This window comes from Hyperoodon ampullatus (genome assembly GCF_949752795.1).
Source record: "Hyperoodon ampullatus genome assembly, chromosome: 11".
Taxonomy (NCBI): Eukaryota; Metazoa; Chordata; class Mammalia; order Artiodactyla; family Ziphiidae; genus Hyperoodon; species Hyperoodon ampullatus.
In genome coordinates this window covers 92,389,649-92,408,980 of record NC_136924.1, presented here as the reverse complement: position 1 = coordinate 92,408,980, position 19,332 = coordinate 92,389,649, and the positions used below count along the sequence as shown (strand labels likewise).

Sequence of the window (19,332 nt, the reverse complement as noted above, 5' to 3'; positions counted from 1 at the left end):
GCCTAGACCTCTATTTGAAGAGGACATTTGAGTTCACCTCTCATGAATGAATCCCAAAACTTTATTAACAAATTCAAAAGAAGTCTTTTTTTTTTTTTTTAGCTCTTCCCTGTGACCCTCTGTTCATATTCAAAACTGTATTCAAAATCTCACTTTGGACGAGACACATAGCAGAGAACTAAATAAAGAACGACGAGTTATACTCTTGCTCCAATTAAGGCAGTTTCTGGAATGCAAATGTCTTACAGGTCAGGACTTATTTCTGAAGGTTCTGTTAAGCTCTTTAACTCCCCAAACTCACACATGGTTAAAACATAGAGTAGGACAGTGAAATTACCAACAATATACCTTTGGATGTCAGAATAAGAGAGATATCTTTCATGATTTAAATAGAAATGTGATTTTTTAAAAGGATTAAATGATTAATCCAACCGCTGCAGAATTAACTAATGGTGATGAAAGGCATCTGGGAAAAGGCCAAATGTTTCATTTTGATACATCTGCCAGTTCTTATTGAGAACCAAATGCCCAAACCCCACACAGAAATCTGTTTCTTGAAGGAAAAACTGCATCACCTGTTTTTAGAGCCACTTGAAATTATGTCATCCCACCCCCCTGGGGAAATGTACATGAGGTGGCTTCTCGCTTTAGCAGCCTCAGGCTGGAGTTAGTGCCCTCCTGGGTCTCTGTGCTCTGCACAGTGAGCTGTCTTTCCCAAGCTCCAAGCATCTAAATCAAAGCACTTACTCTGCTGATGGAGAAGACCATGCCAGGCTTGCCAGAACACACACCCATAAAGCAGTGCCTGAACTGCCAATAGAAGAGGTGTTCGCAAATGAAGGTGATGAGGCTGAGAGCCATGGCGGCCCCCAGCATGTAGAAGACGCCCGCCATGTTGTCAATGTCCAGCTGGCTGCTCATGACCTCATTCTTCTCATTGTGGCAGATGCCCGTGAGCCACAGAGCTTCCAGCTCCTCCATCTCCCCTGGGGGCGGGGCGGGAAGGAGAACAGGCAGAGAGAGGCGAGAGGGGAGGAGTAGAGAGAGGGGGTGATAGAGGTGTTGGGGAAGGAGAGGAAAACATGAGCGAGAAAGAGAAAAGGAGACATAAAGAAAGAAAACCAACAGAGAAAGTTAGTGATTTTATTAAATACCGTTACGTAGGAACTTATCAATGTATTCAGGTATTCAGTGAAAACATAATGGGGATACCACCGGTGACACAAAGATAGGAGACATTACCTGTGTGCCCCATTACCTACCCAGTGTAAACTGGTATATAAACAATCAGTATGACAAGCTAGATGTAGGTCACAAGAGCTGCTTGAATTAGTGAGAGTAATTTTGCAGATGGGTGGCCAGTGGGTTTTCATGAGGAATGTAGGACTTGGAGGTGGGCATGGTGAATGGCTGAATTTTAAGTTATATTGCACAAAAAGGCACTCCAGGCAGCAGAAATAGCATGATCAAGGGGAGGAAGGTAGAAAATCACGAGGCGTATTTGGGAAAGGCAGGCAGAACGAATCAAACAGAGTAACAGTAGACAAAGGAAGCTGAATACAAAAGGTTGATGCAAGATCACTGAGGGCCTGAGTATCAGACTAAAGTGCTTTGAGCTTTTTGTTGTTGTTGTTGATGTAGACAGTGAGGAACAACATAACTGAACAAGCGATTCAGAAAACTCCTCTCAAAAAATGTGCAGGGCTTCCCTGGTGGCGCAGTGGTTGAGAGTCCGCCTGTCTGCCTGCAGGGGACACAGGTTCGTGCTCCGGTCCGGGAAGATCCCACATGCCGTGGAGCGGATGGGCCCGTGAGCCATGGCCGCTGAGCCTGCGCGTCCGGAGCCTGTGCTCCGCAACGGGAGAGGCCACAACAGTGAGAGGCCCGTGTACCGCAAAAAAAAAAAAAAAAAAAAAAAAATGCAAAGCAGATTGGGTGGGGGGAGGAGAGACAGAGACATATCGGCAGAGAGACTGATTGATTCCTTAGAGGCCCTCAGGCTTCCTGATCTCTTGTTGAAAATATAAATATTCACAGTAAAAGGGAGGAAGCTGCAGTAAAATGAGACCACCAAATTCAGACCTGCCTCCTTTTAATGCTGCTCAAGGAAGTTTTGATTAGTTCAAGTCATGCCAGGTTACAATAACCTTGATCCACTTCAGTGGATACTAGGAATTAGAAAGGTAGAAATCGTAGACAAGAGGAAAATGACAGAAACCATATGCCCGAGAATGCATCTAATTCCAGAGAAGCGAAAATCTGAAAATCTCATGAAGAAAACTGCCTGTTCCAATAGTTTCAGTTTGGTTCAAAATGTGAACCTTGTCTGAATAATCTGACCGAAGCCCTGGCAACTTCTGCAAATTGTCTCTACGGCTGCTCTTCCTCGTGGATAGAGGCCCCTTTAAGTGCCTTTAAGTGACAGCTGCATTACAATGACAGAAACTCTTATACCAAAATGGCTTGTAACACTCCACCTAGAACCCCCCTCCTCTTTCCAATGTTAATCAAATCACTTTTTACTCATTTCTTGGATCAAACTCTGAGTTTCCTAACTAGGGAACAACTGACTTCACCCAGAGTCTGACAATCTCCCTACGCTCTTCTGCTGCTTCTCGCATCCCTAACAGCAAAGATTCTGCAGACAGAACTTAGGGAACCGCTTGGTTGATGGCCTGTGAGGCCAAGTAGAGTCAGGCTGCTCATCCGTAACTGGATTAGCTTCTGTGAGACGAACAGGAGGAGTAGGTGCTTTAGACAATAAAGCGAAGAGGGATGCGGAAGGCGTGAGTGTAATGAAACAGGAGATGAGGTTTCCTCAAAGCAAGCTGTCTGCTCAGTCTGCTGCAAGAATCACTCTGGGGAGTGAGTGCCTTCCCGTGTCTGCCTCTGAGAACCCTGGCCCTGCTTCTTACCTCTTCCAGAGGGAAAAGCAAGATGGGAGAGGGAAGGATGGGCCGATGGCCACGTGTGGATTTCTCTGCCCTTTCTCTGGGCCCAGGGAGAGCAGAGACCTTTCTAAAATTCCATCCACTGCTCTGGCCACATGTGAGAAGACTGCTTGGGGAACTTCTGATCCCAGCCCCTCTTACTTTATCCGAGGGTTTGATCATACCCTGCAATCCTGAAACACACCTCCTTGACTGACTAATCCTCTCCCCCAAATTTCACCCTGGGTTGGATTGTATAACCACGCCCCACTGCCCCCCACAGTTCCTTTGTTGAAGTCCTAACTCCCAGTACCTTGAAATGTGACTTTATTTGGAAGTAGGGTAATTGCAGATGTAACTGGTTAAGATGAGGTCACCTGGATACGGTGGGATCTAATCCAATGTAACTGGTATCCTTAAAAAGGGAGGGAATCAGACACAGACGTGTACAGAAGGAAAACACGCACACAGGGAGAAAGCCATGTGAACAGGAAGGCAGAGCAGGGGTGATGCGTCTACAAGCCAAGGAACGCTGTAGATTGCCAGCAAACCACCATGAGCTTAGGGGAGAGACATGGAGCGGATTGTCCCTCGAGTCCCTCATTAGGAACCAAAGCCGACACTTTGATCTTAGGGTTCAGGCCTCCAGAACCATGGGCCAAATGTCTGTTGTTTAAGTCACTCAGTTTGTGGTACTTTGTTACAAAGCGTTAGGAAACTAATAATATATACCCTCCAAATCTCCTAGTATACTGTGAAATGCTTTTTTGGAAATGCAGAGGTTAGAGGGATGAGGAAGGAAGCAGGGTTGATGTTTCGGACTGGCCATCGGAAGAGGCCAAATAGGCACTGTCCCTTTCTTTAACTCACCATCTCCGAAGAGCTGCAGGATAGCAAGGTCCACCTGGCGCTTCCATCCAGAATCCTTTTGGATGGCAATGCCATAACCAGTGGAAGCAAAGACCTTTCCGCTGCCAATGGTCACCAGCTTGCAGCCTTCGTCTCTGCCTGCCATGTAGTTCAGCACTGCTGCATCGTAGATGAAGGCATCCAGTTTCCTGTGCGAGAAAGAAACAAACAAAGCAAGTCCAGTGGAGGAATTTTAGTACAAAACTACCAATGGGGTCATTAATAGGAAGCAGTAGGGCTCCAGCAGACTATGGGGGGGAAGTGGCTCAAAGTAAGGCTCAAGGTGGAACCCAGCCAGAAACTGAAGCCTAAATCCCAGGCTGTTCTTTGTGTGATTTCAGGTTGAAAGGAGGAGTTCTCTCCCTCCCACTGGGAATGATGAGGATGTAAGCTGGGCCTGAAGCCAACTCCTAAGCTGTGTCTGAAAGGAGAAGGAGTAAAAAGGAATCAATAAAAATAATAACAGAAATAATGAAAAGGAACCATCACAATGATAACAACAAATAGCACGGGTTAGACTTATACATCATTTTTCATTTCTCCGTTCATTACCATCCAGAGTGGGGTAACTGTAGGTAGACGTGTAGCACTAGATGGGCAATGCTTTTTTTGCAGTCAGAAGGGGGTTTCAATATTCTGTTTTGCAGCGCAAGGAGAGAAGTGAGTCATTGGGGGTGGTGGCAGCACAAGCTTGTGTCAAGAGCAAATGTGTGAAACCACAAGCCAATGCAGCATGAAGGAGAATTCAGAGGTCTCAAATTCCCAAACGTATGAGAATCTCATTGTACATACTGTGCTTTTCAAGGAAAGAATATAGAGGGAAGGGGGTAAAGCTAGGGGCAAGGTCAGGAAGGTATAGGTCAGTATTTAAACACATCAAAGGGAGAAGAAGAAATTGACATATTCATATAGGTAATAGAGAGGTCTGCAAGAAAGAAAGGCAGGCATCATCCTCTTCACTTTTACAAGTTAAGTCAGCTTTACTCCTCCTTAAGAAAAAAGAAACCCTTTCTGGCATGATTAGACACAGAACATTTTTTCAAAAGGCCTGTGAGTATCCTTTAGGAGGGGTGTCCCTCAAAAAGCCAAAGCTCTGATTGACAGCTGTGATTGTACCAGGGACCAGACTTCCCAGAGTGGTCCACCCCAAACTCAAATCCCATCTTCTGACTTCATAATGATAAGACAGAGTCTTATCAGACAGGGTGGTTGTTCCAGAACCAGAGCCACCAGGAGGTCTAAGTGTTGCTAGTTAACCTACCACACAGGAAATCAGCTATGAGGCCCCAGGACCCTCAAATTCCAACAACTCCCATGGTCAATTGTCTGTCTTACTCTGCAGCTGTGGCTTCTGAAGGCCAAATGAATGAATGTGGCTGAGATTATGCAAGCAAACATATTTGCAGTTCATGAGTTCCTTTTAGTGAACGAACTGAGATTACAGAGCTGGAGCAAAGAATGCCAATTTTGTTGAGATTGGAGATTGGTTAACACATTCTTACTGTGTGTTGTCTAAAAACTTTTACCCTTTCATTGTTTATTTCCCCCTGTCTGTAAGACACCAAAATCATCATTTTCACCTTTTGGTCAGCAGGTCTTTATTTCATGTGTAATGCGTGAACTTTAGCCTTGACTCTCCCCTTTGACTTCTACTTCGATTACATTCTTGTTTCATGTTTACATTAATGCGAGTAGAATACAGTTTATTAAAAATACATAGAAGTGAATAATAGCACGGGAATCTCTGTGCACTGGCCTGAATTACACTGTCGCTTTAACTTGGAGATCCATAAAGAGCAAATGCAGCCTTCTTTGCTTTCACATGGTGTGGCACCAAGCATGGCACATCCGATTCCACATATGTTTAATAAACGTGAGCAACGTATCAAAGATTCTGAGCTTGGAAGCAGTTCTTACCCTGTTTTCAGGGAGAGCAATGCATCGTCCACACCCCTCTGGTTGAACTTCCCCATGTAGGCGTGCATTTCCGCATAGTTATTGCGAATATTCCTCTCCGTGCTGCCGTTGGGCACAGTGCCAAAGCGGAAAGGGGGTGAGAAGTCATTAGGTCTCTGGAACTGGAGACAGAGAGAGAGAGAGAGAGAGAGAGAGAATATGAGTACTTCAAAAAATGTGAAGAGATATTATGTTAGCTTTAGTGGATTTATCATGGAAGGGACAAACAAGAGTTCACCAAATACATTAGCCCTCACTCAGGAGCAGCAATTGCTGTCTGAAAGTGAACTTCAATTCAACTCAATTTATTCCACATTGTTGAGAGCTTTCTATCTGCCCACCCTTGACTTGTATCTGTAACACTTGTGTGCCGCATTTATGCACACTGCACAAAACCAGGGATGATGGAAATGTGCTATTAGCTTAACTGCAGTGGGCTGGTTACCTTTATTTCTGAAAATTGTGTGAAATCTGTTTCCAGGGCCCTTCATTGCACTATCAAGGCTATAGGACCTTAGTGAGGCAAGCTACATCATACTCCTGAAAATCACTTGTTGGATAGCAAATATGTTTTGCTAAGAAGTTTTCTCTTGACCTTGCTTGATGCTTTAAAAGCCCATATTTATCCTACATGAGTTGTAGGATAAATTGTAAAAGCAAATACAATTTTAATTATGTTCCCTCTCGTGTTTAAGAACTGAGTGTGGATTACCAGGGCTTAGCATCATCACAAAGTGAAATCTCTTGGATTTTCACCCCTATGACATCAGCTTTATTTCTGGCTATTGCCCTGCAATGAGCAAGTCTTTATGTTGCTTCCTGAATACACAATTGATTCATTTGTACCTTCACAGCCTCATAGAGTCTGTTCCCTCAGCATGAACTCACCTTTCTCCCCGGGCCAATTCATGTCCTTCACTTCAACATGTAACTCAAAGCAATTTCTTCAGGACACTTTCTATGAGTTCTTCCTTCCATCAAGCCTACCCAACAGTGACCCATCAGTACTCTGTGTTCTTGGTTTAGATCATAATCAATACTACAAATTCATTTACTTTCTAAATAAGCTGGTTAAGTTCTGCGAGCTAGTCTCTGACGTAGTCATGAAGCTCTAGATTGAGACAGATATGGACTGAAGAGCAGCTCTGCCACTTACTACTGTGTGATGTGGGGCAAGTAACAGGAGCTCTCTGTGCATCATTTCCTCATATGTAATAAGGAGACAATAATGTCTACTTTTCAAGACTGTTGTGTGTATTAAATGATACAATGTACAAGAAGTGCATGGCACAGCATCTTGCACACAGCAAGTGCTCAAAGAAGACTCCTTATATTATTTTAAATTCATGTCTATATTCTGCATTCCCTAGTAAACTTCATACTTTCTAAGTTTCTCATTCTATTAGAACAGCAATGATCAGATGGAATGTGACCAGAGTGTGTGGTCATATGTGCTGTGCCTTGGTATAGGAAAGACAATCTAGATATTTGAAGTCCACTTGGTTTCAATACTATACCATTTACAGTGGAGATACATTTGAAAATCTAACTCAGGAGTACTCTGAAGCGTTGGAGCTGTCTGGGCTTCAAGCCATTCTCCTTTCTCCTTCCCTTGACCTGAGACACTCAAGAGCTTCTCAGAATATGGGGATTTCATGGACCACAAAATGTCACGGCACCAGAAACCATAAATGCCATCTTTGTTGCTTAAAGTTGGCCATAGTTAAAAGTAAGATCATGCAGTGGTGTTTGTTAGGTAATCTGAGATGCATCAAAAGACCACTACTTTCTGACTTACCATGGTGCTTTTTGCCATTAAGAGTTTCTGTTTAATTATTTTTAAACAGGTTGTGATTTTTAAGTGAATAAAGACACTATAAAAGAGTCAAAGAATTTTAGAGTTGGATGAGCCACTCAAGGTTAACTTGTCCAAACCTTTCATTTTACAAATGAAGACAGAGGCCCACGGAGGACAAGTAATTTGCTCAGTGTCCCACAGTAGCAGTGATGGCTAATGTTATCAGGAGTCAGTTGGCTTAATTAATAGTATTCCTCATGGTCCCCAGCAGATAACAAGTTTAAAGTAAACAGGGATATGTTTTGTTGGAAGAGACAGAATGCTGTGCATAGAACTGTCAATTAAAACACTTCAGATGTTTGAAAAAAGGTATCCCCCAATCAAAAGTAGAGTAGATACCATGGCAGGCAGCAGTATAACCAAATAAGCTCCCTTTAATCAGTAATTCCCCACTTTGCTAGGACAATGACAACTGATGCTCACAGTGTCCAAATACTAGGGTCCAAAGTATTTTCTGAAACATCAATGAAAGTTGAAATCATGTCCAGTACAATTCTGGTATAAGTTTTTATGTTCTAGTTGTTTTGAAAATCGGCAATCCATGTAAGGTAGATAGAATAATTTTTTTAATTAAAATTTTTTTATTGAAGTATAATTGATTTATAGTGTTGTGTTAATTTCTGCTGTACAGCAAAGTGACTCAGTTATACAAATATATATTATTTTTCATATTCTTTTCCATTATGGTTTATAACAGGCCATTGAATATAGTTCCCTGCGCTATATAGTAGGACCTTGTTGTTTATCCATTCTATATATATAATAGTTTTCATCTGCTAATCCCAAACTCCCAATCCTTCCCCTGCCCCCCGCCTCTGCCTTCCCCTTGGCAACCACAAATCTGTTCTCTAGAGATACAACAATTTTTGATTAACCAAATGGAACGTGATACCCAGAGTGCCTCACATCCTGATGAAGCTAGATTATGGAAAGTTTCCATACTACTCTTAATTAACTTTAATTTCTAAGTTATCTTTAGATTTCTAGATGCTGTTTTATAACTGTATCTTTGAATACATAAATACTAAAGAAATAATAAAGGACTTAGAATAGCCAAGATGACCTTGAAGAAGAAGAACAAAGTTGAAAGACTTATACTACCTGACTTCAAGACTTGTAAAGCTGTAGTAATCATGACAGTGGGATATTAGCATAGAGAGAGTAAAGAGATTATGGGAACAGAATGGAGTGCCCCCAATAGACCAACACACGTATGGTGCAAAGGTGATTCAGGACAGATAGGACAGTCTTCAACCAGTGGTGTCAGAACAGCTAGCTATTCATATGCAAAAAAACCTTCATTCCATACCTCACAAGATATATAGAAATTAACACAAAGTAGATCATATATCTAAATACAAATCCTAAAATTATAACATTTCCAGGAGAAAATATAGGAGAAAGGTTTTGTCACCCTGAGTTAGACAAAGGTTTCTTAGATATGACACCAAAGTACAATCCACCACACAAAAAAAGATAAATTGGACTTTGTTAAAATTAAGAACTCTTTGAAAGACACTGCTAAAATCATGGAAAGACAAGCCACTGGCAAGATTAAAATATTTGAAAACAATTTAAAGCTATTAAAGAATTAAAGGAATTAAATAAGAAGATAGCAATACTCTTGAATAGTCTTCCATCTTCCATCAGAAAACAATCAGAGAAATCAGCCAACACTAGAAGAATGGAAGGCGTGGTCCTGTGGAAAGCATTGGTCTTGGAGGCAGACAATTTGGATTTGAATTCCAGATCTTTCTCTGACCAACTGTGTGAACATGGGCAAGTTATTTAAATTCATGGAGCCCCATTTTTCTGGAAGTATTATTTTTAATTAATATTGAGATAATATCTAGGATTACTTAACACAATATCTGGCACATGGTGGATTCTCAAAACTATTAACTGCTTCCGTGAGGATGAAGTTCTAATATCTAAAATTGTCCTATGTTAGATAATGTTCCCTAAGATGGAAAACTCTTGTTCCTTAATTTGTTCCTTAAACTCAGCCAGTCTGGGGACCAAAAGGGTGAGTGTATCACCCCACAATTAGCCGAAGCAGAAGCAGAAGTGAGCCTGCCTTTTCCTTTGAGGATTCTTGTCCCAGCTTGGTGAAATTTAAATAAAAACCTAGATTTTTAAAAAACTGTCATTGGAACTTGAATTTTACTAAAATTCATGGCCATGGAGAACTGTATTTTTAGTGAGGAAGAAGGAAAAAAAGAATCCTCCAAATACCACCTTGATGCTTCCAATAAATGCCCTGTAATAAAACTTACTCCAAGCTGTGAGGCATTATATGGCACTTATTTAATCTGAATGGCAATCTGTGCTCTCTGGGGTTTGGGGAAGGAGTAAAATTTAGTACTGTCCAGAGCCGGAAGTCTTAAAAATCCATAGAACAAGAAGGACTCTAAGAAACAAAATTTTAAAATATTAAAAAACCCAATACACCAAGGAGACCAGCATTGAATTAAAAAGCTCAGTCTGATTTTCAAATAGGGAATTTTATATAGTATTCCTTATTAGTAGCCTTTGACCATTATAAAGCTTGCTTGAACTTGGAATCTTTTTCCAGAGCTACCCAGGTCGGGATTCTAAAAACATACAGAGGAAAATAAAAAAGCAGAAAGGAAGGAACTTGGGGGATGGATCCCATTTCACAGATGAGGAAACTGAAGCTCTGAAGAGACCAAGGAAGTTGTTCCAGGCCACGTGGTGAAATAGGAGGACCAGCTTATAGGGCCTGACTCCCGAGCTGAGTCGTCCCACTGCGGCTCAAATACCAGCCGCCTGGTTCTACTGCTCAGTGCGGAGTGAAGCCGCGCACTGTGGAGCCACCCGGTGAGGGTATCCTTCCCTTCCTGTCATATCAGATGCCAACACCTCCTTGGGATTCAACACAGGGTGTCCAGCCATCACTGCAAGCACACTCTCGCACAAGGGCAAAACACTGCCAGAATGTTAAGAGACCTGTAATCTCACTTGATCCTCCTGGAGAGGTGCGGGGAATCAGAATTCAGCCCTCTGAGCTCCTCAGACCATCATCTCAGCCCCCATCTTAATGACCTCAAAGTGAGCTAGTCTTGGCGGTCAGGCAAGGAGAGAGGTGCGGAGGCCAGGAGCAAAGGCCCTTTTCCTCACCCAGAGATGGTGGGATTAGGGGGCACTGGGGCTGCTCCTTCCCAACAGAGAGGCCCTCCCACAGCCTGCTGCAGAGGGAAAGGGAAAAGGGAAGAAGCCAAGGAAGTGGAGCTCTGGGTCCAGTTTGTTTATTTATTAAATAAATATATAAACCGATTTTACTACGTATAAGGCAGTACTAATTTATTAATAGCAGCTACTCAGATTCAACACCTATATATGTACTGGGAACAACTCACGTTATCTCCTTTCGTGATAATTAAAATGCATCCATTCATTGGACAAATATATCCTGAGCATCTAATAGTGCAGAGGACCGTATTTATGAGGATGCAAGAAGTTTACATACCAGAGTCAGAGATGTAAACATTCATTCAATTTTTCATTCCTTTACTTTTTCATTCATTCATTTGTTCATTCATTTATTCTTTCATTCATACAGACATTGAGCACATATTTATAGCATCTGTCACGATATTCTGGGTGCTGGGGATACAGTATGACAGGAGGGTAAGAACCTGCCTTCAAGGAGTTCACTGTAAAGAGGTAGGGCAAATAATAAGTTGTTTTTTTTCTAATGTAATGGACTAATATAGAGCCACAGATTCTTTGCTAGTCCTTGTATAAGAGATGAAGTATGTTCCCTGTCCTGGATTCTGGCCTGGTCTTGTGACTTGCTTGACCAACAGAATGTGCAAAAGTAACATTCTGGGACTTCTGAGGCTAGGTCATAAGAGCCTTGCAGTTTCCTCCGGGGCTTCTTGGAACCTGGCTCCGAGGGGAGCGGTCACCTCTGTAAGAAGTCCTATGACCCTGTGGGCTCCACGCCGGAGCTGTCATATCTAGGCGCTTCTATCTGCAGGCCCGGCTGAGCCCAGTCTTCCAACCACTCCAACGAGGGCACCAGGCAACCCCACCCACATATCTGACCCACAAACTGGGGAAATACAATGAAATGGCCCTTGCTTTAAGCCACCAAGTGCTGGGGTAGGTTGCCGTGCAGCCATAGATAATGGGCACACAAGTGATCTCTGTGAAATAGTGAAAACCAAGTGCTGGGAAGAAACGGACACAGCTATGATACAGGATAAAGAGCGACTGGCTGGAGAATAAGTTTAGCCTGGCTGTCCTAAGAAGCCCCCTCTGAGACAGGTGGCTTCTGAACAAAGCGCTGGACGACGAGGAGGAACCAGGCACGTGAGGCTCGGGGGAAGCACAGCGGGTGTGGCTGGGGGACTGGGAGTGCCATGCCGGGCGCCACGGAGCAGCGTGCCCATGAGAGTGGAGGCCAGAGCAAAGGGCGCTGTCCTGAACAGCCTTAAGGAGGCCACAGAGCCGGGGCTAAGAGCTGAAGGGAGAGTGATCTGGTAGGGCAGGAGGAGACAAGGGGTTTTTAGATAGACACAGCAGTCTGTGCAGATGCAGGGCCCTGGGAGAGACCGGGCATGACTGGAGATCACGGGCAGTTTGTCACTGCCGGAGCCTAACAGATATGGCCCTGGTAACTGCAGGGCAGCAGGGCTGAAGAGGCGGGGCCTGGCTCACAACGGGAGTTGAATTCTGCACAAAGGAGTTCAGAGTCCCTGCTCTAAGGGAAAAGAAACAGCAGAGCCTCTGGAGCCAGACTGCTTGAGTTCAAATCCCAGCTCTGCTGCTTCATAGCTGTGTGACCTGGGGCAACTCACTTAACTTCTCTGTGCCCCAGTTTCCCCATGTGTACAACGGGGCTAATAATGCTACCTACCTCATGAGGCTTCTTAGTATTCAACAGGTTAATCTGGGCAACATGTTAGCACAGTGGCTGGCACATGTTAAAGACACTATATTAGCTATTCTTACTGTCATCATCATCATTATCAGAAGCAACTGAAGAATTCTGGCTGAGTGTCAAGGCTGGATTTTTGTGTCAGAAAGAGCCCGGAGGGTCAGCATGAAGAGCAGGTTGGAAGGAATAAAGCAGAGAGACGGGAGCTGCGGAGGACATGCGCTCGGATGAGGGTCTGGGCCCCAGGGAGAACAAGGAGGAGCAGGAGCACCGTCAGATACTTCCTTACCGTCCAAGAACGTGAACGAGGCCGTATGCACAGCTAGACGAAATCACGACCGCGGGCTGTGTACCAGTGCCACCGAAGTTCCATGGGAGAAAGGCTGCAAGCAGCCCGGCTTCCTGGATGGCTTCTTGAAGGAGGCTGCGTTTAAGTTGGTAGGGGGATGGGTTGGGCTTGGAAGGGTGGAGGTGGGGCGGGAACGTCCCTTCACGTTAGAAGAACCCTCTGCTGTAAGACACTCCTCGTCCAACTCTGTTCAGCTCCCACGGTGAGGAAGGAAACAGATCCTTGCAGAGATTTTTGAGTCCATGATGGCAGAAGAAAAGAAAACCAGGACTCTCCTCCATGTTGATGGCGCCCCGGCTTCTGTGCTGACGACCAGACACAGCCCAGCGAGGTTCCTTAGTGTTAGATCTTGGAAATGACAGCAGGCAAAGGAAAGGGTCTCTACTCAAAGGAGGAGGAAGGCAACAAACGCCTTCTGGGGTGGCTGGCGACCCTGAAAGACGGCTCTTCTCCTTCAGTCGGGAGTCCGATCAGCCTATGCAAATTAGGACGAGCCAGCTCTGTGACCTTGCAGAGATGGATATTGTAATGTCCTGTTTGCAGGGTCCACCTGCGTGAGACACGGAATCTGGGGGCTTTTGTCTTCAAAGCTTGACAATCCCACACATCAATATTCATTCCATCACTCTGGCTTTTACATTTGAATCACACACACAAAATCAATGCCCAAATGCCACTCAGCCCTCTGAGGGACCCAGGAGAAAAGATGGGAATGCTTAGGCTACAAGGGCAGCTTGCCCGGTCTGCTAATAATGAGCAGGTGGCAGAACGGCAGAATTCTTCGGGGACCACTTTACCTATGCAGCACTCTCCTGTTACCACCGTTATCAGCATCAGCACCCTCTGTTTTCACAGGACTGTTTTATCATTGACTTTCATTATTTTCTATGTACAGTTCTATGCATTTTGTTATTCTATGGACTCATTCCTTCATTTAAATTGGGGTAAAATATACATAAAAATGACCATTTTTTGTTATTGATATATCTTTTAATCCATTGTTTGTAGTTTGGTTTTGCTTTGTGATCCCATCTGAGAACCTTTTGCCTTTAACACAGCAATTTGTGCTCTTTTTATTTATTCATAGGAAAGGTATGTCTGGTACTCATTTTATCTTCTAAAAATGTCCTTCTGTTTTAGCAATAAAATTTACCATTTCTAAGTGTGCAGTTCTGTGACCTTAAGTGCATTCACACTGCTGTGCGACCAGCACCACCCTCTACCTCCAGAACTTTTTCATCTTCTCCAACTGCGATGCCATATCTGTTAAACAGTAACTCCCCATTCATTCAACTAATTTTAACCACATATAGAATCTTGTAACCGGGAGTACAATCAGGGCACAGAACAATTCCATCACCCCAAGAACTCCCTTATGTTCCTTGTCTACGGTCCTCCCTCCACCTTTAACCTCTGGCGACCACTGATGTCTGTCCTCTGTTCCCATAGTTTTGCCTTTTCCAGAATGTCCTACAAATGGAATCACACAGCATGTAACCTTTTGAGATGGGCTTTTCACTTCTCATAATGCCTCCGAGATTCATCCATGCTGCTGCTGTGTAGCCGTAGGTCATTCCTTTTTATTGCCGGGTAGAATTCCACTGTATGGCTGTACTGGTTTGTTTATCCATTCACCCATGGAAGGACATTCTGGTTACTTTCAGCTCGGGATAACTATGAATAGAGCAGCTATAACACTGGCATACAAATTTTTGTGCGAGCATAAATTTTCATTTCTTTAAGGTAAATGGGTCATGAGAGCTACCACACTGCCTGGGACCCCGTCCCCCCAAGTGCATCTCCTTTTGCATCTCTCCTCTCTTTTGATCTTCCCAATTTTCCCATGAACTATAAAGTAAGTACATCAACTGTTATTATCGTATTATTCTGCCTGATATTATTCTTCCCATAATATTATCCTACAGCCTAAGTAGGAGGATGTATGTATGTGTGTGTGGCTTCAGACTCTGAGCAATACAGGAAGGCGGGACGGGGTGGCTGGGGAAAGTGGTCCCCCTCCTCTTCCACCGTGATACCTTGTTCGCCCAAAGAGGAAAGAAGCTCAGATGACAACACAGACCAGACTCTCTGAAGGTGTGACCTTCACTGTCCCATGGCCCATAAGTACTTGGGACAGATGGGGAAAGCAGGCAGAATGTGCTTACACTGAAAGGGCCATGTAATGATAGAACAGTTAAGCAAGGACATGGGTTATGGGCTCAGAAGATCTAAATTCAAAACTGAGCTCCACTGCTTATTAACTGAGCGACTTAATAAACAAACCATTTAGCTCTGAAACTGAATTTCAACCATGTTCAGGAGGAGAAATAAGGAACAGCATCACATTACAAATCTTCCATTTCAAACACGGGGTGCAGGGTAGCCACCTAGGGCCCCACCATGGAATGAGCTGGCTGTGGATATAGTGATGGGTTAGAAAGTCAGACTCTTCACCTTCATGAGAGTTATAATCTGGGATGGAAGTGGGGGGGGGGAAATAACTGTTTTTACATTTCATTATACATTATTCATCGGAGAGAATATCGTTCAAATTCACTTGGAATAGGTGACTGACTTGCGATAACAATAACAAAGAATGTAGTTAGAAGATACAGGTATGTAATGAATGTGCCCAAATTAATTCAGTTCTCTTCCTGGGCACCAGGAGAAACTGATCCCATTTTGCTACCAGGAAGTGAGTCAGCATTTAGGAAGCACTTGACACCTTAGTTGTTTCTGCTCTTTTTTCTCTTGTTTTTAATATTAGTACCGTGGTTGTCTACAGCGGCAAACACATCTAAGTTTGCATGTGAAGAAACCTGTACTTGGATGCAAGAAGCCTGTATGTCTTCACAACTCTGGGTGCTGTGCTTCTGGGGAAGGAGCCCCTTTCCTCTCTGAGCTGGGGCTCCAGTGGGTGACAGGCTGTAGAGGGGAGACAGTGATGGGGGGAACGGAACTCGCTCTCCTCCTGTCACTTCCCTCTTGCTGTGGCCCAAACAAGAGCTTGTAGAAAAGAAAATACAAGTTCTTTGGATTCCTGGAATTTATAGTTAATGATCAGTTTTCCTCATTGTAAGGCAGTCATTTCTTTTGTATTTTCCTAAATTTGCATATATAAGCCTTAATAAATATTTCCTGAAATATTTCATAAGATTAGATAGTGGCATCATAGTTCATGTTAGCTCATTGAGGTTTGGTCCCTGAGCTAGTAGAGGCGAGCAGATGGGCTTATTCCTGCATTATGACACTTTACCATGTCATACTTGTATCCTGAAGTCTTAGGTGGCTAACCCTAAAGTATCACCATCAACACACATTTAATGTGGATAATCCACGCATAAGTCACTGAACTCTGAAATGATTATCTGAAATGAAATGGGGCAACAGATACAATTCTTACATTGCAGTTCAGTTGAACATAATAGTGATGGTATAATACAGACACAGCTAACATGTCTATGCTCATGTACCACACAATTTACATAGAGTAACTCACTAATCTTCCCATCAACCCTATGAGGGAGGTATTATTATTCCCATGTAACCGACATGGAAACTGTTGCCCCGAGAGATAAGTAACTTGAAGAAAGCCACACAGCTAGGCTTCCAATCCAGGGTTCTCACACTTAACTGTAAAACACATCACAGAGCTCTAGATACACAGAGTAGATGTTCAGCAAACATGTAGAGTAGAATAATCCAATGACTAAATGAATATGCGAAGTTCCAAAAGGGACGTAAGGGAAGCAAAGGCAATGGAGATTTACAGGGAGAAGAGATCATCATAAGAGAATGGGGGGCTTCCCTGGTGGCACAGTGGTTGAGAGTCCGCCTGCTGATGCAGGGGACGTGGGTTCGTGCCCCGGTCCGGGAAGATCCCACATGCCACGGAGCGGCTGGGCCCGTGAGCCATGGCCGCTGAGCCTGCGCGTCCGGAGCCTGTGCTCCGCAATGGGAGAGGCCACAACAGTGAGAGGCCTGCGTACCGCAAAAAAACCAAAACAACAAAAAAAGAGAATGGGGATGAGGCGGCTATAGGGAGGAAGCAGAGATGGAGCTGACTCCTACAGATGGGCCAAGATTTACACAGGAAGGTGTGTGGGGAGGGCACTCAGGACAAGAGGAAGGGCACCAGCAAAGATGCAGAGGGACCCGGGCACAGTGTCTCAACAGAAGTTGGAAAGAATGTTTGTATGGTGAATATGGACCACTGAGTTGGTGTCCAGGCAGGAGCCGAGCGGCCAAGCACCCGTCGTGGTCGGGCAGGGGAAGGACGCAGCATTTAGTTATCATTACACAGCTAAAGCAACTGAATGAAGAACTGAGAGGCTGGGGTGGGGATGCTCACTGGGAGTCTGGCCTATTCCCAGGAGAAAATAACGGGAGGAATATATGGGAAAGGCACCAAAGCATAAGCCTTGACAGAATCCAAGTCTGCTTATACGTTCAGAAGAAGGAAGGAGAGGATGTGGCACAGGGGCCTCGTCCACACCACTGCCTCTCCCACCGCTTTCCTCGCCCGCCCCTCATAGCCACCCTGGCCTTCTGGAAGCTCCTAAGAACACCGAAATCTCCGGATACCCATCGCTTCCTCACGAGCTTCAGGTCAGACCTGATAGTCTCACTGAGACCTTCCCTGACCACCAGATTTAAAGATGCGACTTCTCTGCCAACACAATCTCCCTTCTGTGCTGTATGTTTCTCTGTGCAGTAAACACCTTCTTAGATTGCATATAATTGCCTTTGACTTTTCTCCCCTCCGCCAACCCCGTCTTTAGAATACAAGTGATATGAAGGACAAGATTTTTGTCTGTTTTGATCACTGCTGTCTCTCTGGTACCTAGAAGAGTAAGTGGCACTTCGTAGGCTCTCAGTATGAATGAATGGCTAAATGAGTGAATGCACTGAATAGCACAAATGTAGATCTATTTATTATATTTTTAAAAATCACTCCAAGTGCCCTCCTTACTGGTGAATGCATGATCAGGCAACACAGTTGAGAATGACTGTTGTTCAGAGCTAGTGTTCTTCTGGCATCCCTGGTGAATAAGGAGTAATACGTCCTCATGCCGGCTGGGGACACCTTTCCTGGCCCCGCCTCCATTTGGCCTTCAAAAAATATATCCGAGCTGAGATCCCACAAGAGCTTGTCAACTTTAGCACTTGACAATGCGTATGGATATTTCTTTGGCACCAAAAATGTGACCGAGCTGGAGATGATTATGATAACATAGGGATGAAGGAAACAGAGGCGTAAGGACTGAGGCATTTGAGTTTTATCCTTAAGTCATCCTGTGCCTGACGGGTGGCCTTGACCGTGCTTCCTCAACCTCCCCTTAGGCGAGACTGTTATACAGAGCTGTTACTGCCTCCTGTCCGCTCACACCACTGCGCAGATAGACCTGTGAGAGGGCAGGGACCGTGTAGGTATTTTATGAAAGTTGTGGGCGCTGGCAAAGAGACATGGCCTTTAAAGAAGATTTTAAGTAAATGGTACCGATGGATTCACCATGGAGACTGGGACTCCAGAGCTTCACTAGAAGCCCCAGTAGCTCATCTACAGTTTGGGGGACACCGCTGAGGGTTACTACCAGGATTTCCACATGCAGGATGCCCCAGGAATTTAGGGGCACTCCAGTTGTTAGCATGATGACCTGAGGTTCTTATCACAGTGGAAGGAGCTCAAGGGTTGTGAAGTTGGGGTCAGGGGAGGGCAGCCAAAGGTCTGTGCCAGGCAGGGCTGAGGATCCAGGGAGAGGCGTGGGAGGGAGACGGGCACACCTCTGCTTTCCTGGCCACCAATCAGATCAGTCACTTCCAAACCAAGAGGTGGAAACTCCAGCATGAGCGCACACGCTCGCATTGTGCCACATTTACACAGACCAGAACTGCTTGCCTTGGTCAATAAAGTCAGCCCCCAAGCAGGGGACGTTGCAGCCTGCAGAGTATCAGCCCTGGGAGGGGGTCAGTGATCCCACGGTACACACTGCATCCCCTTCTGGGTTCACAAGGGACCCGCACAGGAGAGGGCTCCAACAAGTCCTTTGGTAAAGGAACTTATTCAACCTTGTTACAGCATTTTCCCGAACATGTTCTGCTGTGGATCTTTTAAAAGAATACCCAGGGCTTCCCTGGTGGCGCAGTGGTTGAGAGTCCACCTGCCGATGCAGGGGACGCGGGTTTGTGCCCCGGTCCGGGAAGATCCTACATGCCGCGAAGCGGCTGGGCCCGTGAGCCATGGCCGCTGAGCCTGTGCGTCCGGAGCCTGTGCTCCGCAACAGGAGAGGCCACAACAGTGAGAGGCCTGCGTACTGCAAAAAAAAAAAAAAAAAAAAAAAAGAATACCCATTATGTGTCCCAGGACACTCGTGGGTTGTGAAACAAAGTTTGAGAAATGCCGATTGAGGGACGTCCTCATTGT

The 19,332-nt window shown here is 44.7% G+C and overlaps 1 protein-coding gene across 1 annotated transcript in view; it reads right to left on the bottom strand.

The window, feature by feature from the left end:
• Positions 1 to 19,332, bottom strand: part of GRIN2B (glutamate ionotropic receptor NMDA type subunit 2B) — a gene marked incomplete at both ends in the record, with an annotated part of 299,444 nt that overhangs the window by 3,765 nt on the left and 276,347 nt on the right. The window contains 3 exons of the mRNA XM_079714477.1: positions 748 to 986; positions 3,801 to 3,988; positions 5,757 to 5,917. Coding sequence (XP_079570603.1) covers positions 748 to 986; positions 3,801 to 3,988; positions 5,757 to 5,917 — 588 coding nt within the window. The remainder of the gene's footprint in view (positions 1 to 747; positions 987 to 3,800; positions 3,989 to 5,756; positions 5,918 to 19,332) is intronic.